This window comes from Bombina bombina, chromosome 3 (genome assembly GCF_027579735.1).
Source record: "Bombina bombina isolate aBomBom1 chromosome 3, aBomBom1.pri, whole genome shotgun sequence".
Taxonomy (NCBI): domain Eukaryota; kingdom Metazoa; phylum Chordata; class Amphibia; order Anura; family Bombinatoridae; genus Bombina; species Bombina bombina.
The window spans coordinates 824,366,099-824,393,374 of record NC_069501.1 but is presented as its reverse complement, the minus strand read 5'-3'; the positions used below and the strand labels follow the sequence as shown (position 1 = coordinate 824,393,374).

Here is a 27,276-nt window from a genome sequence, read left to right as displayed (position 1 = left end):
TATTTGTTCAATATATTGAAGGTTTATTGTGTAGAACATGAATGCATTTAGAACCTTGTGACACTATATGAATCACTTACGGTGAAGTTATTTAGATGCATCACAGACGTCTCTGGGAATTCTCTCCTCCTTATGCAAATACTCTCCTGGTTCTACAAGCTTCAATTATTTTTCCAACTGTTAGGAGTACTTCAGCTTGAAATATTTGTTTTCTATATGGATTTCCTACTCCTGCAAGGTTCCAACAACTCGTAACCTTAAACAGAATGGCCTGCTGCCATTTGTATCCTACACAGAGGCACCCAGCACAGAAGCACAATTATTATTCCTCATGGTTGTTAGGATGCTTTAGATGAGGCTCCTCAGTCAGAAGTTACTGAGGAACCCCAAGTACATTTTTGCCTTTCCAGAACAGGCAAGTTGTTGGGGAATTACAGCTATGTGTATTCACTGGATTTCCTGTACTATAAGCCCTCTTGTCTCCTGGGGTTCTCCTTTTATCCACTCATGCTGCAGTCATATCCTTTGTATGTCTCATGTTGTATGCTCTTTGCTAAATGATTTGGTAGGATTTCCATATTTACAAACATGTCCCTATGCCATCGCAATTCTAATGAAATTATTTTTCTCTGCAGATTTTCTTAATTCTGTTCCTTTGGACTATTAATGGCTGGGTCGTAATGTATTAAAGGGACATCTTTGCAAATATTATTACTGTACATGTGTGTAACTATGTTACGCATTTTTCTATACAAAAATAAACTGCTTGATTGATTCACGTTCCCCTACAACAAGGATTGAACAATTTATATGAAACATGGGAAACTAGAAAACTAGGAAGAATGTTAATTTTTTGGGAGACCAACAAGGTTGTTTGTGTGTATGTATCTGCTGTGACCTAAAACATTGCTATTTTTTGTCTAGAATTTCACCTAAATATGAGTAATATTTTGCCATATCTACAGAAGTGCTGCATTCTTACTCTTTGTGCTGGATATCAGGAGGGGTGAGCAGAGACCCTATTGTTTCGCTGGCACTCTGGTGAACTTTTCAGTTGGTGCTGTACTTATTTAATTGATTTCAATATCAAGTCATCAAGTTTGAGACTGGCAAAATTTGCAGATAAACTATTTGACAGTTAACACCACCTGATTTTCTCCCATCCACTTTTTTACATTTCTGCATTTTTTTTCTTTTTAAATAAAGCTTCTTATAATAAACCTTTCCTCCTTTACCTTTCTTATTACTACTGGATACGTTTTTATCAGATCAAATGGATAACCCGGACACCTCTCTGTTGTGAAAACTAATTATGCATACTGAGTGAATCTAAACTTATAGATTCTTTGGCACATAGTTCTCCCACATGCCAATCCCACATGGGTGGGGCCTTGTATAAGAAATGGATAATTGTCACAAGAAGCACTTCTCTACAGGGTTTTTATCTTCCTCCTGCTCTTCTGGTTTTCTCACATTCTTTTCCCATGCAGTTGAGATTTTACCTACAAAAGGGTGTGAAGGAAGCTTTTCTTCAAATGAATGGTCTCATGTCCCCCTAGGGGACCATCAAAAACACTGATTTCCTGGGCTAGTGGCCACAAAGGAGAATTTAATTTGAGTGGAAAGCAACCTAGTAAGCAATCACTGCCTCATGCTCTGATTGAATTAGAGGAGAGTAGTCACCTCCCTCAACTAGGCACTTTTTTTTTAATGATAAAAGAAAAGAAAATAGGTAAGGCTCCTCTTTTAATGAGGGTCTCATACCCCTGAAGATAGGCCACAATACAGAGAGAGACAGAAGTCTCCTTATTTGGAAGCAGCAATTCTGCTCTTTCAAGTGGGATGTCCAGTAGCCTTCTAGCTGTTGGGTGATAGTCATGTGCTTCTTGAATTAAAATGTTCTTTTATTACTGGTGGGTAATATAATCACTTTGAGAAAGGCACCGGTGGTGTCCAAAATGTTGGTGTCTTTTCAAATGTGAATTAAACACAGCTGCTGCTGAAAGGAGAGTGTTGAGCGTTATTGTATAGATATCAATAAACATAAACTCAGGGCAATGAATATTTAAAGCAGTGTACGAAAACCTTATAGCATTATTTTATATAAACACACTCATAACATTAGAAATATCAAACTATGCTCTTTTAGGATATATGAAAATGTATAAATTTATTGATTTTTCTGATCTCTGTTTTCTTCAGAGCATTTCAATCTTCAGAACAAGACAAGGACAGAAGGTCACTGAAATGTCATGCAATTAACATTTCTATTTACATTTTAAACTTTGCAGGTTGCACCCAGCTAGTTATCCTAATGTTTAGACCAAAACAAATAGATTATATTAGTGTGCATATGGGTCTACGTGTGCTTGTATTCAGGAAAATATTAATCTAATTTCCAAATAGATAGGCCTAGATTAAAATACGGATCTGAAGATAAGTTGCTTGCAGCAAAGAACATTCCTGATCTAAAAGTCATTAAATTACTTTCATCAGTTTCTAGTTTGACTTAAAGTTTACAATGCACGTTGAAGAATTCTTCCATTACATGGACATGCTTATGAATAGGCCTTGCTTTAAGCAACTTCTTTCCCAGTGATTTTTTTTTCTTTACTTTAAAAGCAGTACATATACTGAAAACCGAAGTTGCCTAAATTTGTTTAGAATTCAGACTTCCTGCACCAGCAACAGAAGACAGAAGATTAAGCTGTTGCTGTTGTACTCGTAAGAACATTGAGGAATTTAAAGTGTAATCATGTTATGCGTAACCTTGCTGTTGTATTCATACAAAGATACAAAGACGTCAAGCTATTGTGCTGTTAAATATCCATGCTTTTGAGTTACATAATGTGAATATTTGCTAATAGTGGACTTATGCTGGTTTGATTAGTAATAAAATGTTCAGGTAAGTAGACCCCTTTACAGCTTGTTTAATATACTACAAATTTAGACATATATAAAAATTAGTAAAGTATAGTGAACTATGGAGAGGAGCAGTCCGTCTACTTTTCCTTATCAGCATTTTTTTTGTTATAAATATAGAACCTCTTGTGAAGGCTTGTGCTACAGTTGAGTATTGTGTATATGATAAAATCTAGTAATAACTGTACTAGGAACAAGATGTTCTGACAGCAGAATAAGATTACCAGTATTGAGTACACTGATATTGGTAGTGAAGTGATCATGAAATTTAGGGAGGAACCAGCCATACTTAACTTAAAAAAAATAAAATAATTTTTTTTAATGATTTTATACATTGATTTATGTAGAAGAATCCAAAGTTAGAACCCAGAACTAGAATCTTAGGAACCATGACTCACTAGCTTAATGTACATGTACATTAAGATAAATATAACAGTGCTTACCTAGTGTATGATGATGTTCAACGGGCTCATAGGCTGCTGATCCATGTGCACTTTAAGGGGCACATTTTTGACCAGTGGCCACAATATCACATTGTAAAGCATGGTACTGTGGATTTTACTTACTGGGTGAACTAAAGGCTGTAGTGCTATTATGCTATAATAATCAGATTGAGTAGCCAGCTCATACACTTGAAGCCGCCCAGAATATTCACATCTAAAAATAAATAGGTAACAGTGTCCTAGCCTAAACTCAAGAGGCTTTTTTATTTCTTTGTTGCAGCCCTTAGCCTAGAATACATGTATGCAACATGATAAACTTGCTTGGGATGATAAGTATATATTTTGCTAGATATACTGGACACATTTTTGAAGAACATTTTTCACATATTCTGTAGAAGGCTAATTTTGTGCTTAGATCTTGCACTGTTATGAATCTCTGCATAAGTGTGACAAAGTATAAACTCATTTATTCAAAGGGATATATCACTAAGGTGAAATACTAATCTTTACCGTAACAAGTAAATACATTTCTTATGACATTCTCCTATAGGAATTTACTCCAAGAAGAAAAAAATGACACATAGTATAGTGCAATAATGTTCCAAATGATCCATTATATTAGTTGGTAGCATGTAATTACTCATACATCTTGGATTTAAAATGTGCTCAAATAAAACAGCTGGCAAGACCTTTCTCTCTGAAGCACAAAGAACACTGACAGACACATATCAGCAAAAAATACATTTATGAAAATTAAGCTAAATAAAAACTAGAAAAATAGTGTAAATAAAGGGCACCAAGGGTAATGCGCAAGAAATTAATTGTAAGCCTAGACAGTTCTCATGTACTATGGATAGCATTGGAAAACCAGCATCACCTATTCATGTAGTAAATGTGATGACAGATGCGCCATAACCATACTTCCTTAAAGAAATTTTACAGATAGTCTGTAAGAGAGGATTCCCTTTCCTCATCATGTCAAGCAATATCTAGATTGGTGGCTTCAGAGTCTCAATCTCTGCAAAAGTGTTTCCTTTACAGACCCCTTTTGAATTGAGATAAAAACACATTCCAGCAAATTGGGCTGAACTGCAACTTGTCAGTGGCAAATTCATTTAAGGAAGATGATATCCAGAATAATTGATTTTAATTTGAAATGCTAGATGTGAGAGCAACAACTCTGGCATTGCATACATTTTAGGACTCTCTGCAAGGAGATTAAAAAAGATACAGATAGCAGGCGAGCAATAGGAGGGATTTATGCTCTTAAAGGGACAGTTTACTCAAAAATTGTCTCCCTTTTAATTTGTTCCCTATGATCCACTTTACCTGCTGGAGTGTATTAAATTGTTTCCAAGTATTTCCATTACCCTTATATTGGCATTTGCGTTAGTTTATTTAGCCTGTGGTATCCCCACCCATCCTGAAAGTTTTTGGCCACAAGGCCAAGCTGTATTAACACAGCCAGTAGAAGAAATTACACTCCCAGTGGGTTATAGAAGAGATAAGGTAATAAAATGTTAATTTTCAATTGTTCTCTCCAAGTATTGGTGTTTGGTTTATGGACAGATATACGATAAAGAAGCAGGTATATTTATACAATGTGATAAAGTAATGAGATCTGATTATACCTACAAACTCAACCCATTTTATTAGGTTGTGGCTTCTAAACACAAAATCAACTATTTCATATACACAAATAAGCCTTAAAAAAAGCACATCTCATACATTTTATACTCTGCAGCTGGTAAAAAAAGGTAATTGGAAACACATTAAGTAAAAAACAATTTTATAGTATACTGTCCCTTTAATGTTTTGGGTATTTTTGCCTTCCTCCTGGTGGAGGAAGTTTAATTGTAACTGTTATGGCTCATCGACTCTCGTCACCATTAAAGAAAGAAATTTATTAGGTTAGCATAAAGTATATTTTATTTCTTCACCCTGGAGCCATTATCTTCCTTATTTATTATTGTTGTTGACAGAGTAGTTTCCTGCATTATCCCAGACTCCATGGTATTGAGTTAAATTGTACCATGGGCATTAGAGTTCTATAAATCACTTATTATATCTTCCCTTAGATCATTAATCATTTACTTCTAGTGCTTAACACTTAACTAGAGGGCCTTTTGAACATTTACTTAAAGTATATTTATGATTTTTCACAAATAACAAATATTTCTGATACCTGTTACTTTGACAAAAAAAATCTGGTCCTACCAAGAATCACAGCTGCCAATCATCAGCTGTGTTCAGTTCAAGAGGTTTAAAGCTTTACATATATGTTAAAACCATTTAAGGACATTAAACACCTTGAGGTCCACAGTCAGAAGTGCTAAAATTGCACGCTCTAATAATTATTCCACTACAATGTTTAAGAATTGTTTATTTTTTTTATATTTACCAAAGGTTTCTTCAGACATTCATGCTGCAAAAGATATCCTCTTATATTTGCGGTCCAGACAAGAAAACAATGATTTGTTAACCATTGTATAGTTTAGATGTTGTTAGATGCTTGTGGTACACAGGAATAGAGGGAAACTGTCTATTTGTTACTCCGCAGGGAATCAATAAAGGTCTTTCACCTGTGAATACTAAAATTTCACTACAACGCATTACTGGGAAATAAAGCAAATTCTACAAGGGCATTCTTAACTTATGAGCTCTTTGAGTTGGCATTTTGGAAGACTACTAAAACATTTCTTTTTCGGTAGAAGTTGAATACATTACAGTGTGCATCAAACATGTAAATTTGGTCACGATAAATCTTTGTTTTCAGTATATTCCTTCTTTGTGTCTTCTCCCACCTAATATTTGGATTGCTGTGTTCTCATCTCATTAGGAAAACCAAAATAACTATAAATTAACTATAAATAAAATTCAAAATACAGAAACCTCTATATCTGCTCTCAAATCATTTCTAATACTCACTAGGCTCCCTTCCCTAACAATATATCCTGTGATGAACATTCAGCTTTCAGGTGTAAAAGGGGAGTGGTTAATGTTGTCCATTTCCCTAGAGAAGATATGGCAAACCTTTTCCCTCCAAATGTTTCAGAACTGCATTTCCCATGATACTCAACTGGACTTCAGAGTGCCTAAGCATTATGGGAAATGTAGTTATGAAACATCTGGAGTGCCAAGGTTTGCCATCACTGCCCTAGAGGATGGGGTATCTTACTGGTTAGTATTAGCCAATATATGAGCCAAGTTATAGAATTTTTTTTTTCTTTCAATGTGTGCCATTTAGCAACATCTTACATGGTCTTATATTTGGTGATCTACTTCGATCCAACGTTTTTAAAATGTTATGTATTGTACTGGAATAGTACAATGTAAATATTGAAAGATACTTGTTGATTGATTTATGCCTCTTTATTATTCTCTATAGGTTACCAGAAGGGCAGCAAAGGGTTGGAGGATGTTTTATGAGTTTAATGCAACAAATGAAGAATCTGTATCTTGCTTATTGTGCCAACCATCCTTCAGCAGTCAATGTCCTGACACAGCACAGGTAAGCTCCTTAGTAGTAATATTGCTTCTTACACACAATAACACCTATAAGTTCATTGTCCTATATATATTGCTGTAAATGTGATGACACTTGAGTTAAACTCTTTTAAATAATGCAGGTATCATTAAGCGAAAGTCAATCCTAGCGTTTGTAAAACGCTAGGATTGACTTTCGCTTAATGATACAAACGCTAGGATTGACTATTGAAACAAAGGGGACTTTCATTCATGAAGTATAAGATACTTCATGTACAAAGCTCCTTTATTTGTTTCAATTGATCGCCATTCTTAGCTGCTACAGCAGCCCACGGCTTAAAAATGTTTTTTGCTAAGAGGTGACGTTTTCACCTCTTAGCCAATAGCCGTGCGGTAAATCCGGCTTTTTCTGTGTGTTAATACAACACACAGAAAAAGTCCAGCACTCGCTTACAAGCTCTCATCTAAGATTAAAAGCAAAACTGGAAGAGTTAGTTAGCAAGGGCTGGTCTTTTTCTATGTGTTGTATTAATTTATTTTGTTATTTTCCCTATGGGTCTTGCACCCAGGCTTGTCTGGGGTTAACTGCCTGTGACTCTGGAGACAGCACAGCTTCCTGAGAGTGCTATAGCACCCAGGGCTGAGCATGTTGCAGGGTCATGGGATGTGTACCCAGTCCAGTCTGGGAGTGCAGCCCCCTTCCGTGTTTTGTATATGTCTAGGGAGATTACATAAGTCTTTGAACCATGACTTGTTCCCAGTTTGTTTGATTGAGAGCTTGCATTTGTATGGCTGTATTAGGTACCCAGGTTTTGGAAGAGACCTTGACGTGGTACCTGGGCTTGTCCTATTTGGCCAGATGCGGTAACTAACCCTTCCATTTTTGCTTTTAATCTTAGCTGAGAGCTTGTAAGCGAGTGCAGGACTTTTTCTGTGTGTTGTATTAATTTATTTTGTAATTTGTCCTATGGGCCTTGCACCCAGGTTTGTCTGGGATTAACTGCCTGTTACTCTGGAGACAGCACAGCTTCCTGAGAGTCCTATAGCACCCAGGGCTGAGCATGTTGCAGGGTCATGGGATGTGTACCCAGTCCAGTCTGAGAATGTAGTCCCCTTCCGTGTTTTGTGTGTATGTATATATGTGTGTATGTATGTGTGTATATATATATATATATATATATACACACACACACTGTATGTATATATATATATATATAATACAAGATTTATAATCCTACTTGGTATCTTCTGTTCCTCTGCTCCCTTTAAAGGACCAGTTAACACAGAAGATTTGCATAATCAACAAATGCAAGATAACAAGACAATGCAATAGCACTTAGTCTGAACTTCAAATGAGTAGTAGATTTTTTTTCTGACAATTTTAAAAGCTATGTCTTTATCCACTCCCCCTGTACCATGTGACAGCCATCAGCCATTCACAAATGCATACACGTACCATGTGACGGCCATCAGCCATTCACAAATGCATACACACTTATTCTTGCACATGCTCAGTAGGAGCTGGTGACTCAAAAAGTTTAAATATGAAAAGACTGTGCACATTTGTTAATGGAAGTAAATTGGAAAGTTGTTTAAAATGGCATGCTCTATCTGAATAATGAAAGTTTAATTTTGATTGAGTGTCCCTTTAATTTCCTCTTTTGGCTGGGCTGTGACATATAGAGCAGTCCCACCCACTCTCTACATAGGCTTCCTTAGGGCTTTCAAAGGGCTGGACTTCTAGAGTGTCATATGACACACACACACTGATTATTGTTATTAAAAAATAAATTTAAAAAAAGTTCATTCCGGTGGGCCTGCTTAACATTGTAATAGAAGCATTACTATAGACATGGATTTAACCGTTTTCGCTGACAGATTTTTTTTAAAAAAAAGTTCTGATATACTTTTTGCAATGGCAAAGATTACATATATGGCATTTAAATATCTAACGTTTACCCTCACTTTAAAGGGACACTCAAGCCAAAATTAAAATTTTGTCAGAAACAAAATCTACTACTCATTTGAAGTTCAGACTAAGTACTATTGCATTGTCTTGTAATCATGCATTGGTTAATACAAATATACTGTATTTACCGGTCCTTTACATTTCTGGTGAGCCTGCACAAAGTCACAAAAGCAGCAGACTACTTAAAGGGACAGTCAACACCAGAATTTTTGTTGTTTAAAAAGAAAGATAATCCCTTTATTACCCATTCCCCAGTTTTGCATATCCAACACAGTTATAATAATACACGTTTTACCTCTGTAATTATCTTGTATCTAAGCCTCTGCTGACTGCCCCCTTATTTTAGTTCTTTTGACAGACATGCAGTTTAGCCAATCAGTGCTCACTCCTAGGTCACTTTACGTGCATGAGCTCAATGTTATCTATATGAAACATGTGAACTAATGCCCTCTAGTGGTCAAAATGTATTCAGATTAGAGGCAGTCTTCAAGGTCTAAGAAATTAGCATATGAACCTCCTAGGTTTAGCTTTCAACTAAGAATACCAAGAGAAAAAAGCAAAATTGGTGATAAAAGTAAATTGGGAAGTTGTTTAAAATTGCATGCCCTATTTAAATCATGAAAGTTTTTTTTGGACTTGACTGTCCCTTTAAATATACATTTCTAAAGCTGCAATGCTGTAACTAATTAGACCTGCAGAATCTGTAAGCTTTAGCTTTAACAAAATAATTTTGTTTAATAGAGACAGTTTGTAATTGCAGGTTTCTTGTAAATAAACTGGCATCGGATTATAGATAAAGGCTGAGTGGATACCTTTTGCTATATTCACATATATATATATATATATATATATATATATATATATATATATATATATATATATATATATATATACACACTATTAATTCTAATTTTCATTGAAATAATTATTGTTCATTTTAAGCAAGAAAGAATGTTGGAGGTAATTCATTTTTGCATTACAGCTAAAAAAAGTTTGTTTCAAGCAGCATTAGTGTCTTCATCATATTTAAAGGAATAGTCTAGTCAAAACTCAGAGCAGGCAATTTTAAGCAACTTTTCAATTAACTCCTATTATCAATTTTTTTGTTCTCTTGGTATCTTCATTTGAAAAAGCAAGAATGTAAGCATATGAGTTGGCCCATTTTTGGTTCAGCACCTAGGTAGCACTTTTTGATTGTTGTCTAAATGTAGTCACTAATCAGCAAGCGCTACTAGGTGCTGAACCATAAATGGGCCGGCTCCTAAGCTTACATTCAAATAAAGATACCAAGAGAAGGAAGAAAAATTGATAATAGAAGTAAATTAGAAAGTTGCTTAAAATTGCATGCTCTGAGTTTTGACTAGACTATTCCTTTAAATATGATGAAGACACTAATGCTGCTTGAAACAAACTTTTTTCTAGCTGTAATGCAAAAATGAATTACCTCCAACATTCTTTAATTTAATTGTAACTTAGGTTAGGATTTATTTTACAGGTAATTTTATAATTATTTTAACTAGGTAGCTATTAAATAGTAAATAACTATTTAATAACTATTGTACCTGGTTAAAATAAATACAAAGTTGCCTGTAAAATAAATATAAATCCTAAAATAGCTACAATATAATTATAATTTATATTGTAGCTATATTAGGGTTTATTTTACAGGTAAGTATTTAGCTTTAAATAGGAATAATTTATTTAATAAGAGTTAATTTATTTCGTTAGATAAAAATTATTTTTAAGGGTGTTAGTGTTAGGGTTAGACTTAGCTTTAGGGGTTAATACATTTATTAGAGTAGCGGTGGGGTCCGGTCGGCAGATTAGGGGTTAATACTTGAAGTTAGGTGTCGGCGATGTTAGGGAGGGCAGATTAGGGGTTAATAATATTTATTATAGGGTTATTGAGGCGGGAGTGAGGCGGATTAGGGGTTAATACATTTATTATAGTAGCGGTGAGGTCCGGTCAGCAGATTAGGGGTTAATAAGTGTAGGTAGGTGGCGGCGACGTTGGGGGCGGCAGATTAGGGGTTAATAAATATAATATAGGGGTCGGCGGTGTTAGGGTCAGCAGATTAGGGGTACATAGGGATAATGTAGGTTGCGGCGGTGTGCGGTCGGCAGATTAGGGGTTAAAAAACTTTAATAGAGTGGCGGCGATGTGGGGGGACCTCGGTTTAGGGGTGCATAGGTAGTTTATGGGTGTTAGTGTACTTTAGAGCACAGTAGTTAAGAGCTTTATGAACCGGCGTTAGCCCAGAAAGCTCTTAACTCCTGGCTTTTTGCTGCTGCTGGAGTCTTGTCGTTAGATTTCTAACGCTCACTTCAGCCAAGACTCTAAATACCGGCGTTAGAAAGATCCCATTGAAAAGATAGGATACGCAATTGGCGTAGGGGGATCTGCGATATGGAAAAGTCGCGGCTGCAAAGTGAGCTTTAGACCTTTACCTACACGACTCTAAATACCAGCGGTAGCCCAAAACCAGCGTTAGGAGCCCCTAACGCTGGTTTTGACGGCTAACGCCAAACTCTAAATCTAGGCGTTAGGTAGCAAACCATATGTTTGAGGTTCCATAGTATTTTTTCAATATGTTAATATAAAAATGTACGGTAATAGTTAAATACTGATTCTTTAATGACACATTGCTCTTAACAAACATATTGTGAATACCTACATTGTCTAACCGAGATGCATTGTAATATTCTTACTCTGATGTTATTATTGTGTTAAAGCTTGTGTTGTATCACATATCTTTTGCCTTCATAAAAATTATATATATATAAAAAAAAAAGCTTCAGTTGAGCTTAAATTAATCCCATTAAAAAGGGTGACCCATTTAACACAGGCAATCATATCCCTGAATTCTGTTTCTAGCTAGAGATGTGTCTTAACCATTTTTAAATGTATCTAAGGTATTGGCATTTACTACCTGTGTAGCTAATGAGTTCCACAACTTGATTGCTTTTCCAGTGGAAAAACGTGTACGTTGCTAGTAATTACATTTCCTTTCCTACAGCTGTAAATTGTGACTTCTTGTCACAAACAATTTTCTTGGAATAAACAGAGCTTCCTCCATCTCTGTATGTGGGCCTTGAAAATATTTATATAAAGTAATCATGTCACTTCTCAAGTGCCATTTTTCTAGACAAAATAGACCCAGTTTGGCTAACCTCTTCTCAAAGCTTAAATTCTCAATTCCCCTTATTAGTTTTGTGGTCCTTCTCTGAACTTTTTCTAAGTCTGCAATGTATTTTTTTGAGATTGGTCCCCTGAAATGCACTCTTATCAGGGATTTATATAGTGACAGAATTATGCTTTCCTCCCTTTTATCAATGCCTCTTTTAATACATGCTAGTATCTTATTAGCCTTTGAAGCCTCTGCCATGCATTGTGCACCCATCTTTAGCATATTATCTATAAGTACTCTGAAATCTGTTTCCTCCTCTGTTTTGCTGAGTCTAGTCTCATTTAATAAATAGGGCTTCATGCTTTTTTTTACTTGCATAATGTAGAACCTTGCATTTTCCAGTATTACATCTAATTTTCCATTTACCTGCCCATTATTCTAATTTTTTTGTAGATCCTCTTGTAAAGCAATTTCATCCTGCACCGACTTAATGATCTTTGTATCATCTGCAAAAATAGAGATGTTGCTTTTTAAAACTTGCTCCTAGTCATTTATTAAAAATATTTAAAAGAACATGGCCCAGTGATGATCCCTGGGGGACTCCACTAATTACCTTTGTCCAATCTGAGTATTATCCATTTACTACTATTCGTTGCTCCCTGTCTTTTATCCAGTTATTTATACATTAGGTAACTTTCGTTCATGTAATTGGCAAGAGTCCATGAGCTAGTGACGTATGGGATATACAATCCTACCAGGAGGGGCAAAGTTTCCCAAACCTCAAAATGCCTATAAATACACCCTGTACCACACCCACAATTCAGTTTTACAAACTTTGCCTCCTATGAAGGTGGTGAAGTAAGTTTGTGCTAAGATTTCTACGTTGACATGCACTTCTCAGCATTTTGAAGCCCGATTCCTCTCAGAGTACAGTGAATGTCAGAGGGAAGTGGAGAGTATCACCTATTGAATGCAATGATTTTCCTAACGGGGGTCTTTTTCATAGGTTCTCTATTATCGGTCGTAGAGATTCATCTCCTATCTCCCTTTTCAGATCGACGATATACTCTCATATACCATTACCTCTACTGATAACTGTTTCAGTACTGGTTTGGCTATCTGCTATATGTGGATGGGTGTCTTTTGGTAAGTATGTTTCTTTCATGTAATTAACAAGAGTCCATGAGCTAGTGACGTATGGGATATACATTCCTACCAGGAGGGGCAAAGTTTCCCAAACCTTAAAATGCCTATAAATACACCCCTCACCACACCCACAAATCAGTTTTACAAACTTTGCCTCCAAGGGAGGTGGTGAAGTAAGTTTGTGCTAGATTCTACGTTGATATGCGCTCCGCAGCAAGTTGGAGCCCGGTTTTCCTCTCAGCGTGCAGTGAATGTCAGAGGGATGTGAGGAGAGTATTGCCTATTGAATGCAGTGATCTCCTTCTACGGGGTCTATTTCATAAGGTTCTCTGTTATCGGTCGTAGAGATTCATCTCTTACCTCCCTTTTCAGATCGACGATATACTCTTATATTTACCATTTCCTCTACTGATTCTCGTTTCAGTACTGGTTTGGCTTTCTACAAACATGTAGATGAGTGTCCTGGGGTAAGTAAGTCTTATTTTCTGTGACACTCTAAGCTATGGTTGGGCACTTTATTTATAAAGTTCTAAATATATGTATTCAAACATTTATTTGCCTTGACTCAGAATGTTCAACTTTCCTTATTTCCAGACAGTCAGTTTCATATTTGGGATTATGCTTTAATTATCATATTTTTTGCTTACCTCAAAAATTTGACTTTTTTCCCTGTGGGCTGTTAGGCTCGCGGGGGCTGAAAATGCTTCATTTTATTGCGTCATTCTTGGCGCGGACTTTTTTGGCGCAAAAATTCTTTTCCGTTTCCGGCGTCATACGTGTCGCCGGAAGTTGCGTCATTTTTTGACGTTATTTTGCGCCAAAAATGTCGGCGTTCCGGATGTGGCGTCATTTTTGGCGCCGAAAGCATTTAGGCGCCAAATAATGTGGGCGTCTTATTTGGCGCCAAAAAATATGGGCGTCGCTTTTGTCTCCACATTATTTCAGTCTCATTTTTCATTTGCTTCTGGTTGCTAGAAGCTTGATGTTTGGCATTTTTTTCCCATTCCTGAAACTGTCTTATAAGGAATTTGATCTATTTTGCTTTATATGTTGTTTTTTCTCTTACATATTGCAAGATGTCTCACGTTGCATCTGAGCCAGAAGATACTACAGGAAAACCTCTGCCTGCTGGATCTACCAAAGCTAAGTGTATCTGCTGTAAACTTTTGGTAGCTATTCCTCCAGCTGTTGTTTGTATTAAATGTCATGACAAACTTGTTAATGCAGATAATATTTCCTTTAGTGATGTACCATTGCCTGTTGCAGTTCCCTCAACATCTAAGGTGCAGAATGTTCCTGATAACATAAGAGATTTTGTTTCTGAATCCATAAAGAAGGCTTTGTCTGTTATTTCTCCTTCTAGTAAACGTAAAAAATCTTTTAAATCTTCTCTCTCTACAGATGAATTTTTAAATGTACACCATCATTCTGATTCTTTGGACTCTTCTGGTTCAGAGGATTCTGTCTCAGAGATTGATGCTGATAAATCTTCATATTTATTTAAGATGGAATTTATTCGCTCTTTGCTTAAAGAAGTACTAATTGCTTTAGAAATAGAGGATTCTAGTCCTCTTGATACTAATTCTATACGTTTGGATAAGGTTTTTAAAGCTCCTGCGGTTATTCCAGAAGTCTTTCCTGTTCCTAATGCTATTTCTGCAGTAATTGCTAAGGAATGGGATAGATTGGGTAATTCATTTACTCCTTCTAAACGTTTTAAGCAATTATATCCTGTTCCGCCTGACAGGTTAGAATTTTGGGACAAAATCCCTAAAGTTGATGGGGCTATTTCTACCCTTGCTAAACGTACTACCATTCCTACATCAGATGGTACCTCGTTTAAGGACCCTTTAGATAGAAAAATTGAATCTTTTTTAAGAAAAGCTTATCTATGTTCAGGTAATCTTCTTAGACCTGCTATATCATTGGCTGATGTTGCTGCAGCTTCAACTTTTTGGTTGGAAACTCTAGCGCAACAAGTATCAAATCGTGATTCTCATGATATTATTATTCTTCTCCAGCATGCTAATAATTTCATCTGTGATGCCATTTTTGATATTATTAGAGTTGATGTTAGATTTATGTCTCTGGCTATCTTAGCCAGAAGAGCTTTATGGCTTAAGACTTGGAATGCTGATATGGCTTCTAAATCAACTCTACTTTCCATTTCTTTCCAGGGAAACAAATTATTTGGTTCTCAGTTGGATTCTATTATTTCAACTGTTACTGGTGGGAAAGGAACTTTTTTACCACAGGATAAAAAGTCTAAAGGTAAAAACAGGGCTAATAATCGTTTTCGTTCCTTTCGTTTCAACAAAGAACAAAAGCCTGATCCTTCGTCCTCAGGAGCAGTTTCAGTTTGGAAACCATCTCCAGTCTGGAATAAATCCAAGCCTGCTAGAAAGGCAAAGCCTGCTTCTAAGTTCACATGAAGGTACGGCCCTCATTCCAGTTCAGCTGGTAGGGGGCAGGTTACGTTTTTTCAAAGAAATTTGGATCAATTCTGTTCACAATCTTTGGATTCAGAACATTGTTTCAGAAGGGTACAGAATTGGTTTCAAGATGAGACCTCCTGCAAAGAGATTTTTTCTTTCCCATGTCCCAGTAAATCCAGTGAAAGCTCAAGCATTTCTGAATTGTGTTTCAGATCTAGAGTTGGCTGGAGTAATTATGCCAGTTCCAGTTCCGGAACAGGGGATGGGGTTTTATTCAAATCTCTTCATTGTACCAAAGAAGGAGAATTCCTTCAGACCAGTTCTGGATCTAAAATTATTGAATCGTTATGTAAGGATACCACCGTTCAAGATGGTAACTGTAAGGACTATATTGCCTTTTGTTCAGCAAGGGAATTATATGTCCACAATAGATTTACAGGATGCATATCTGCATATTCCGATTCATCCAGATCATTATCAGTTCCTGAGATTCTCTTTTCTAGACAAGCATTACCAATTTGTGGCTCTACCGTTTGGCCTTGCTACAGCTCCAAGAATTTTCACAAAGATTCTCGGTGCCCTTCTGTCTGTAATCAGAGAACAGGGTATTGTGGTATTTCCTTATTTGGACGATATCTTGGTACTTGCTCCGTCTTTACATTTAGCAGAGTCTCATACGAATCGACTTGTGTTGTTTCTTCAAGATCATGGTTGGAGGATCAATTTACCAAAGAGTTCTTTGATTCCTCAAACAAGGGTAACCTTTCTGGGTTTCCAGATAGATTCAGTGTCCATGACTTTGTCTTTAACAGACAAGAGACGTCTAAAATTGATTACAGCCTGTCGAAACCTTCAGTCTCAATCATTCCCTTCGGTAGCCTTATGCATGGAAATTCTAGGTCTTATGACTGCTGCATCGGACGCGATCCCCTTTGCTCGTTTTCACATGCGACCTCTTCAGCTCTGTATGCTGAACCAATGGTGCAGGGATTACACGAAGATATATCAATTAATATCTTTAAAACCGATTGTTCGGCACTCTCTAACGTGGTGGACAGATCACCATCGTTTAATTCAGGGGGCTTCTTTTGTTCTTCCGACCTGGACTGTAATTTCAACAGATGCAAGTCTCACAGGTTGGGGAGCTGTGTGGGGATCTCTGACGGCACAAGGAGTTTGGGAATCTCAGGAGGTGAGATTACCGATCAATATCTTGGAACTCCGTGCAGTTTTCAGAGCTCTTCAGTTTTGGCCTCTTCTGAAGAGAGAATCGTTCATTTGTTTTCAGACAGACAATGTCACAACTGTGGCATACATCAATCATCAAGGAGGGACTCACAGTCCTCTGGCTATGAAAGAAGTATCTCGAATTTTGGTTTGGGCGGAATCCAGCTCCTGTCTAATCTCTGCGGTTCATATCCCAGGTGTAGACAATTGGGAAGCGGATTATCTCAGTCGCCAAACGTTGCATCCGGGCGAATGGTGTCTTCACCCAGAGGTATTTCTTCAGATTGTTCAAATGTGGGGGCTCCCAGAGATAGATCTGATGGCCTCTCATCTAAACAAGAAACTTCCCAGGTATCTGTCCAGATCCCGGGATCCTCAGGCGAAGGCAGTGGATGCATTATCACTTCCTTGGAAGTATCATCCTGCCTATATCTTTCCGCCTCTAGTTCTTCTTCCAAGAGTAATCTCCAAGATTCTGAGGGAATGCTCGTTTGTTCTGCTAATAGCTCCGGCATGGCCTCACAGGTTTTGGTATGCGGATCTTGTCCGGATGGCATCTTGCCAACCATGGACTCTTCCGTTAAGACCAGACCTTCTGTCTCAAGGTCCTTTTTTCCATCCGGATCTGAAATCCTTAAATTTAAAGGTATGGAGATTGAACGCTTGATTCTTGGTCATAGAGGTTTCTCTGACTCCGTGATTAATACTATGTTACAGGCTCGTAAATCTGTATCTCGAGAGATATATTATAGAGTCTGGAAGACTTATATTTCTTGGTGTCTTTCTCATCATTTTTCTTGGCATTCTTTTAGAATACCGAGAATTTTACAGTTTCTTCAGGATGGTTTAGATAAGGGTTTGTCCGCGAGTTCTTTGAAAGGACAAATCTCCGCTCTTTCTGTTCTTTTTCACAGAAAGATTGCTATTCTTCCTGATATTCATTGTTTTGTACAAGCTTTGGTTCGTATAAAACCTGTCATTAAGTCAATTTCTCCTCCATGGAGTTTGAATTTGGTTTTGGGAGCTCTTCAAGCTCCTCCGTTTGAACCTATGCATTCATTGGACATTAAATTTCTTTCTTGGAAAGTTTTGTTCCTTTTGGCCATCTCTTCTGCTAGAAGAGTTTCTGAATTATCTGCTCTTTCGTGTGAGTCTCCTTTTCTGATTTTTCATCAGGATAAGGCGGTGTTGCGAACTTCTTTTGAATTTTTACCTAAAGTTGTGAATTCCAACAACATTAGTAGAGAAATTGTGGTTCCTTCATTATGTCCTAATCCTAAGAATTCTAAGGAGAAATCATTGCATTCTTTGGATGTTGTTAGAGCTTTGAAATATTATGTTGAAGCTACGAAATCTTTTCGTAAGACTTCTAGTCTATTTGTTATCTTTTCCGGTTCTAGGAAAGGCCAGAAAGCTTCTGCCATTTCTTTGGCATCTTGGTTGAAATCTTTAATTCATCTTGCCTATGTTGAGTCGGGTAAAATTCCGCCTCAAAGAATTACAGCTCATTCTACTAGGTCAGTTTCTACTTCCTGGGCGTTTAGGAATGAAGCTTCAGTTGACCAGATCTGCAAAGCAGCAACTTGGTCCTCTTTGCATACTTTTACTAAATTCTACCATTTTGATGTATTTTCTTCTTCTGAAGCAGTTTTTGGTAGAAAAGTTCTTCAGGCAGCGGTTTCAGTTTGAATCTTCTGCTTATGTTTTTTATTAAACTTTATTTTGGGTGTGGATTATTTTCAGCAGGAATTGGCTGTCTTTATTTTATCCCTCCCTCTCTAGTGACTCTTGTGTGGAAAGATCCACATCTTGGGTAGTCATTATCCCATACGTCACTAGCTCATGGACTCTTGTTAATTACATGAAAGAAAACATAATTTATGTAAGAACTTACCTGATAAATTCATTTCTTTCATATTAACAAGAGTCCATGAGGCCCACCCTTTTTTGTGGTGGTTATGATTTTTTTGTATAAAGCACAATTATTCCAATTCCTTATTTTATATGCTTCGCACTTTTTTTCTTATCACCCCACTTCTTGGCTATTCGTTAAACTGATTTGTGGGTGTGGTGAGGGGTGTATTTATAGGCATTTTAAGGTTTGGGAAACTTTGCCCCTCCTGGTAGGAATGTATATCCCATACGTCACTAGCTCATGGACTCTTGTTAATATGAAAGAAATGAATTTATCAGGTAAGTTCTTACATAAATTATGTTTTTTATTTCTTAAGACACCTCAGCTATGGTTTGGCACTTTATGCATTTATATTGTACTTATATTTGCCATGAGTCAGGTTCATGTATTTCCTTTTGCAGATTGTCAGTTTCATATTTGGGGAAAGTTAATATTAAGAAATATTTTTCTTACCTGGGGTTTAGTCTTTCTTTCAATTGACTACTTTGTTTCAAATTGCGGGCTGGCTTAGGCTTGCGGGTGCGCCAAATGCTACACTTTATTGCATCATTCTTGGCGCGAGAATTTTTGGCACGAAAGGCACGTCCGTTGATGCAAGTTCATCATTTCCGGCGTCGTAATTGACGCAGAGGTTTCACACAGGGTTGCGTCGTTAGTGACGCGAGTGTGTCATTTCTGGACATGTTTTTTTCATTATTTATTGCCTCATTGCTTTTGCCTCTTGCCTTTTTCTATGTCAGAGGGCTATGCTATTTGCATTTCTTCCCATTCCTGAATTTATAATATAAGGAAATTGATAATTTTGCTTTATATGTTGTTTTTTCTTTTAAATTTTGCAAGATGTCTCAATCTGATCCTGAAGTATCTGTTGGAACTTTACTGCCTGACATCGGTTCTACCAAAGCTAAGTGCATTTGTTGTAAAATTGTGGAGATTATATCTTCTAATGTCATTTGTATTGTCATGATAAACTTTTACATGCAGTGTGTCCATCAGTAATAGTACATTGCCGGTTGCAGTTCCTTCAATTTCTAATGTACATGATATACCTATGAATTTTAAAGAATTTGTTACTGATTCTATTCAGAAGGCTTTGTCTGCATTCCCACCTTCTAATAAGTGTAAGAGGTCTTTTAAAACTTCCCATAAAGTTAATGAAATTTCAAATGTCTGACAACATAATGAATTATCCACCTCTGATGAGGATCTATCTGATTCAGAAGATCCTTCCTCAGAGATTGACACTGACAAATCTACTTATTTATTTAAAATGGAGTATATGCGTTCTTTATTAAAAGAAGTGTTAATTACTTTGGATATTGAGGAAGCTAGTCCTCTTGAAATTAAAACCAGTAAACGTTTAAATTCTGTTTTTAAACCTCCTGTGCTTACTCCAGAGGTTTTTCCTATTCCTGATGCTATTTCTGATATGATTTCTAAGGAATGGAATAAGCCAGGTACTCCTTTTAATCCTTCTGCAAGGTTTAAAAAATTGTATCCTTTACCAGCAATTTCAATAGTTTTCGGAAATATCCCCAAAGTTGATGGGGCTATTTCTACTCTTGCTAAACGAACCACTATTCCTATGGAAGATAGTACTTCCTTTAAAGATCCTTTAGATAGGAAGCTTGAATCTTATCTAAGGAAAGCCTATTTATATTCAGGTCATCTTCTTAGGCCTGCAATTTCTTTGGCTGATGTTGCAGCTGCTTCAACTTTTTGGTTGGAGAATTTAGCGCAACCAGAATTGGATTGTGACTTATATAGCATTGTTCATTTACTACAACATGCTAATAATTTTATTTGTGATGCTATTTTTGATATTATCAAAATTGATGTTAGATCCATGTCTTTAACTATTTTAGCTAGAAGAGCTTTGTGGCTTAAATCTTGGAATGCCGATATGACATCTAAGTCTAGATTATTATCTCTTTCCAAGGTAATAATTTATTTGGTTCTCAGTTGGATTCTATTATTTCAACTGATACTGGGGGGAAGGGAGTTATTTTGCCTCAGGATAAAAAAACCTAAGGGTAAATCCTAGACTTCTAATCGTTTTCGTTCCTTTCGTCAAAATAAGGAACAAAAACCTAATCCTTCCCCCAAGGAATCTGTTTCCAATTGGAAGCCTTCCTCAAATTGGAATAAATCCAAGCCTTTTAAGAAACCAAAGTCAGCCCCTAAGTCCGCATGAAGGTGCGGCCCTCATTCCAGCTTAGCTGGTAGGGGGCAGATTAAGGTTTTTCAAGGATGTTTGGGCAAATTCTGTCCAAAATCAATGGATTCAGAGCATTGTCTCTTAGGGGTACCAAATAGGATTCAGAGTAAGACCTCCTGTGAGAAGATTTTTTTTCTCTCACGCATCCCAGTGAATCCAGTAAAAGTCCAGGCTTTCCTGAAGTCTGTTTCAGACCTGGAGGTTTCAGTAGTAATCATGCCGGTTCCTTTTCAGGAACAAGGTCTGGGGTTTTATTCAAATCTATTCATTGTCCCAAAGAAAGAAAATTCTTTCAGACCAGTTCTGGATCTGAAAATTTTGAATCGTTATGTAAGAGTACCAACTTTCAAGATGGTGACTATAAGGACTATTCTGCCTTTTGTTCAGCAAGGACATTATATGTCTACAATAGACTTGCAGGATGCTTACCTTCATATTCCGATTCATCCAGAACATTATCAGTTCCTGAGATTCTCTTTTCTAGACAAACATTACCAATTTGTTGCTCTTCCATTTGGCCTAGCAACAGCTCCAAGAATCTTTTCAAAGGATCTGGGTGCCCTACTCTCTGTAATCAGAGAACAGGGTATTGCGGTGTTTCCTTATTTGGACGATATCTTGGTACTAGCTCAGTCTTTATGTTCTGCAGAATCTCACACAAACCAACTAGTGTTGTTTCTTTGAAAACATGGTTGGAGGATCAATTTACCAAAAAGTTTTTTGATTCCTCAGACAAGAGTCACCTTTTTAGGTTTCCAGATAGATTCAGTGTCCATGACTCTGTCTTTAACAGACAAGAGACGTTTGAAATTGGTTGCAGCATGTCGGCACCTTCAGTCTCAGTAATTCCCTTCAGTGGCTATGTGCATGGAAGTTTTAGGCCTCATGACTGCAGCATCGGACGCGATTCCTTTTGCTCGTTTTCACATGAGACCTCTCCAGCTTTGCATGCTGAATCAATGGTGCCTGGATTATACAAAGATATTACAATTAATATCCTTAAATCCCAATGTTCGACACTCTCTGACGTTGTGGTTAAATCACCAGCATTTAGTTCAAGGGGCCTCTTTTGTTCGGCCAACCTGGGCTGTGATCACAACAGATGCGAGACTTTCAGGTTGGGGAGCTGTCTGGGGATCTCTAACAGCACAAGGGGTTTGGATATCTCAAGAGGCGAGATTACCAATCAATATTTTAGAACTCCGTGCAATTCTCAGAGCTCTTCAGTTTTGGCCTCTGTTGAAGAGAGAACCGTTCATTTGTTTTCAGACAGACAATATCACAACGGTGGCATATGTCAATTATCAGGGTGGGACTCACAGTCCCCAAGCTATGAAAGAAGTATCTCGGATACTTGTTTGGGCGGAATCCAGCTCCTGTCTAATTTCTGCGGTTCATATCCCAGGTGTAGACAATTGGGAGGCGGATTATCTCAGCCGTCAGACTTTACATCAAGGGGAGTGGTCTCTCCATCCGGATTTGTTTTCTCAGATTGTTCAGATGTGGGGTCTTCCAGAGATAGATCTCATGGCCTCTCATCTAACTTCCCAGATACCTGTCCAGGTCCAGGGATGTTCAGGTGGAAGCAGTGGATGCGCTGACCCTTCCTTGGTGTTATCATCCTGCTTACATTTTCCCGCCTCTAGTTCTTCCAAGAGTGATATCCAAAATCATCATGGAACAATCGTTTGTGTTGCTGGTGGCTCCAGCATGGCCACACAGGTTTTGGTATGCGGATCTTGTTCGGATGTCCAGTTGCCAACCTTGGCCACTTCCGTTAAGGCCAGACCTACTGTCTCAAGGTCAGTTTTTCCATCAGGATCTCAAATCTTTAAATCTGAAGGTGTGGAAATTGAACGCTTAGTACTAAGTCATAGAGGTTTCTCTGACTCAGTAATTAATACTATGTTACAAGCTCGTAAATCTGTCTCTAGGAAGATTTATTATCGAGTTTGGAAGACTTACATTTCATGGTGTTCTTCTCATAAATTCTCTTGACATTCTTTTAGAATTCCTAGAATTTTACAGTTTCTCCAGGATGGTTTAGATAGGGGTTTGTCTGCAAGTTCCTTGAAGGGACAAATCTCTGCTCTTTCTGTTTTATTTCACAGAAAGATTGCTAATCTTCCTGATATTCACTGTTTTGTACAGGCTTTAGTTCGTATTAAGCCTGTCGCTAAATCAATTTCTCCTCCTTGGAGTATTAATTTGGTTTTGAAGGCGTTACAGGCTCCTCCTTTTGAGCCTATGCATTCTTTGGATATTAAACTACTTTCTTGGAAAGTGTTGTTCCTTTTGGCTATCTCTTCTGCTAGAAGAGTTTCTGAGCTATCTGCTCTTTCTTGTGAATCACCTTTTCTGATTTTTCATCAGGATAAGGCGGTTTTGCGGACTTCATTTGAATTTTTACTTAAGGTTGTGAATTCTAACAACATTAGTAGAGAATTGTTGTCCCTTCATTGTGTCCTAATCCTAAGAATCCTTTGGAAAGATCCTTACATTCTTTGGATGTGGTGAGAGCTTTGAAATATTATGTTGAAGCTTTCAGGAAGACTTCTAGTCTATTTGTTATATTTTCTGGTCCTAGGAAAGTTCAGAAGGCCTCTGCTATTTCCTTGGCCTCTTGGTTAAATCTTTTGATTCATCAAGCTTATTTGGAGTCGGGTCGAGCCCCGCCTCAGAGAATTACAGCTCATTCTACTTGATCAGTTTCCACTTCGTGGGCTTTTAAGAATGAAGCTTCAGTTGATCAGATTTGCAAAGCAGCGACTTGGTCCTCTTTGCATACATTTACTAAATTCTACTGTTTTGATGTATTTGCTTCTTCTGAAACAGTTTTTGGTAGAAAAGTTCTTCAGGCAGCTGTTTCAGTTTGATTCTTCTGCTGATGTTTAAAGTTTTTTTTTTTCTTCATGAGAATAACTTATATTTTGGGTTGTGGATTATTTTTTCAGAATTTGGCTGTTTATTTTTATCCCTCCCTCTCTAGTGACTCTTGCGTGGAGTTCCACATCTGGGGTATTGATATCCCATACGTCACTAGCTCATGGACTCTTGCCAATTACATGAAAGAAAACATAATTTATGTAAGAACTTGCCTGATAAATTCATTTCTTTCATATTGGCAAGAGTCCATGAGGCCCAGCCTTTTTATGGTGGTTATGATTTTTTTGTATAAAGCACAATTATTTCCAAATTCCTTTGTTGATCCTTTTTACTCCTTTCTTTATCACTCTACTACTTGGCTATTCGTTAAAACTGAATTGTGGGTGTGGTGAGGGGTGTATTTATAGGCATTTTGAGGTTTGGGAAACTTTGCCCCTTCTGGTAGGATTGTATATCCCATACTTCACTAGCTCATGGACTCTTGCCAATATGAAAGAAATGAATTTATTATGTAAGTTCTTACATAAATTATGTTTTTTCAGCTATTCCCAGTCCCTTAATTATGTACATTAATCTCTTGTGCCACTGTATCAAACGCCTTTGCAAAATCCAAGTATATTACATCAACTGATTCCAATTTATCTATATGTTTACTTCTTTGTAGAATCAAATTAGATTAGTTTGATATGATTTGTGTCTCATAAAAGCATGCTGATTTGAACTCAAATATACTCATCAATATAATCCCTTATAATCTCCAAGTATCTTCCCAGCTATTGATGTCAGTATATAATAGTATATAATAGTCTATTGCTTCCTGGATCAGCCCTGCTTCCCTTTTTAAAAATTTTCAAAACCTTGTTAAACCGCAATCACCACATCACAAAGTAACTAAACTATTAACCCCTAAACCGCCACCCCCCACATCGCAAAGTTATAAACTAACATCTAAACCCCCTAACCTTTCACTCCCTAACTAATCTCAAATTAAAATACCCATAAATTAACTAAAATAAAAAAACTGTCTTGTAAAATTAATAAAAACCTAATCTTACCCTTTAAAAAAACTTACAAAAAATAAATAACGATCAGCTCTTTTGTGAAAAAAACTAACCCCTAACATTACAACCCCCACCCCAAAAAAACAAAAATAAAACAAAACTAAATTACCTATTGAACAGTGAATGCGAGGTACCCCTTATATATATATATATATAGGGGGTCCCTTGCATTCCTATTGGCTGATTTGAATCTTCAAATTTAAATCAGCCAATAGAATAAAAGGAAAAAGCATTCATTATATTGGCTGATTTGAATTTGAAGATTCAAATCAGCCAATAGGAATACCTATATAAAAGGGGTACCTCGCATTCACTATTCAGTGTGCGGCTGGAGACTGTATAAAGAGGACCTCCATGTTCAAGCTCGCAAGATGAGGACTGACTTCTCCGCCACCATCACCGGGATGAAGAAGATGGACCACTGCCTGGATGAAGAAGATGGAGCACCACCATCATCATTTTTTTTTTTTTTTTTCTTGGGGTGTTTTTTTTATAGATTAGGTTGTTTTGTAAAAAAGTTGTTTTAAGGGCAATGCCCATCCAAATGCCCTTTTCAGGGCAATGGGTAATTTAGGGTTTTTTTTATATTTATTTTTCTTGGGGGGAGGGTCACAAAAAAAAAAGCTGATCGCTTTAGTGCAATGTCCTACAAATTACCCTGGGGTTGTTTGTGTTTTTTTTTTAAGGGGTATTATAATAGGATTCATGGGGGGGTTTTTTATTAGTAATTTTGTTTTTCATTTTCTGTAATGTTAGGTTGTTTTTGTTGTAATTGTAGATTTTTTTTTTTTTAATGGTATTTTTTTATTTTAAGTAAATTTTTGGTAATGGTAGGTTATTTTATTTTTCTGTAATGTTAGGTTTTTGTTTTTTTAAAGGTATGATTAGGTTTTTATTTAATTTTACAGGGGAGGTTTTTTCTATATCCTGCCCTGACCTTGCTACAACCCACTATAACAATACTCTCTCCTCTGCACTTGACACTTTTGCTCCTCCCCAAATATGCAAAACTTCACGTCGTCGGCTCCAACCCTGGCACTCTAAGCAAACACGCTATCTGCAAAAATGCTCCACGTGCTGCTGAACGTGCTTGGAGGAAATCCCGCTCTGAACCAGATTTCCTCCACTCCTTCATTCTTTATTCTTACTCCTCCGCCCTTCACTTTGCCAAGCAAACCTACTTCTCTTCTCTTATATCTACTGACTCCTCAAAAACTAAACATCTCTTCTCCATTTTGAACTTTCTCCTCTATCCACCTGCACCACCCCCTTCATCTTCCTTTAGTGCTCAAGACCTGGCAGACTACTTTTTCGACAAAACACTTACCATCCGAAGTAATATCCCAACACAAGACTGCAACCTTCCATCTCCGCCCCCGGCCACCCCCTCCACCACTCTCAGAACCTTCTCCCCAACCACTGAGAATGAAGTAAGTTTCTTATTGTTTTCTTCACACCTCACTACCTATCCACTTGACCCTATCCCTTCACATCTAATACCTTTTCTGTCTTCTACCCTCACTCCAGATCTTACTCGCATATTCAACCTATCCCTTACTACCGGTTCATTCCCATCTTCCTCCAAACATGCAAAGGTCACCCCCATCCTCAAAAACCCTCCCTCGACCCCAATTCTCCTGAAACTACCGCCCCATATCACTGCTTACACTAGCTTCAAAAATCCTGGAAAAACTAGTTTTCATTCGCATAACCCACTTCTTGCCCTCCAACTCATTGCTTGACCCCTTGCAATCTGGCTTCCGTCCCCAACACTCAACTGAGACTGCCCTCACCAAGGTTACTAACGATCTTCCTTCTGCTAAAAACAACGGCCACTATTCAATACTCATCTTACTTGACCGGTCTGCTGTCTTTGGCACTGTTGACCATCCCCTTCTCCTGCGGACTCTCAGCTCCTTTGGGCTCTCTGACAATGCCCTCTCCTGGATCCACTCTTATCTCTCTAATAGGTCCTTTTTCTGTTTCCTTTGCTGGCACATCCCCCTCTCCATTGCCTCTGTCGGAGTGCCTCAAGGCTCTGTTCTGGGTCCTCTACTCTTCTCTATTTATACTTCCTCACTGGGTAAACTTATCAGTAGCTATGGCTTCAACTATTACCTCTATGCTGATGATACTCACATCTACCTATCCACCCCTGCACTCTCTCCTTCTGTCCTTTCTCACATCAGTGTCTGTTTATCTGGCATTTCTTCTTGTATGGCCTCATACCACCTAAAAATCAACATGTCCAAGACTGAGCTCCTTCTAATCCCCCCCCCCTCTAATTCTACCCCGGTTTCTAAATTTTCAATCACTGTTGGTGACACCACTATCTCCCCATCACCCCAAGTCCGCTGCCTAGGAGTGAGTTACATTTGACTCCAATCTGTCCTTCATACCCCACATCCAATTGCTCTCTTCATCCTATCGCAACCACCTA

General features: G+C 37.5%; 1 protein-coding gene across 2 annotated transcripts in view; it reads left to right on the top strand.

Annotated features, from left to right (window-relative positions):
• The window catches only part of ARHGEF7 (Rho guanine nucleotide exchange factor 7), a 657,452-nt gene that overhangs the window by 448,756 nt on the left and 181,420 nt on the right, over positions 1–27,276 (top strand). For both annotated transcript variants that reach the window (XM_053707777.1, XM_053707776.1), the window contains exon 9: positions 6,754–6,876. In XM_053707777.1, coding sequence (XP_053563752.1) covers positions 6,754–6,876 — 123 coding nt within the window. The remainder of the gene's footprint in view (positions 1–6,753; positions 6,877–27,276) is intronic.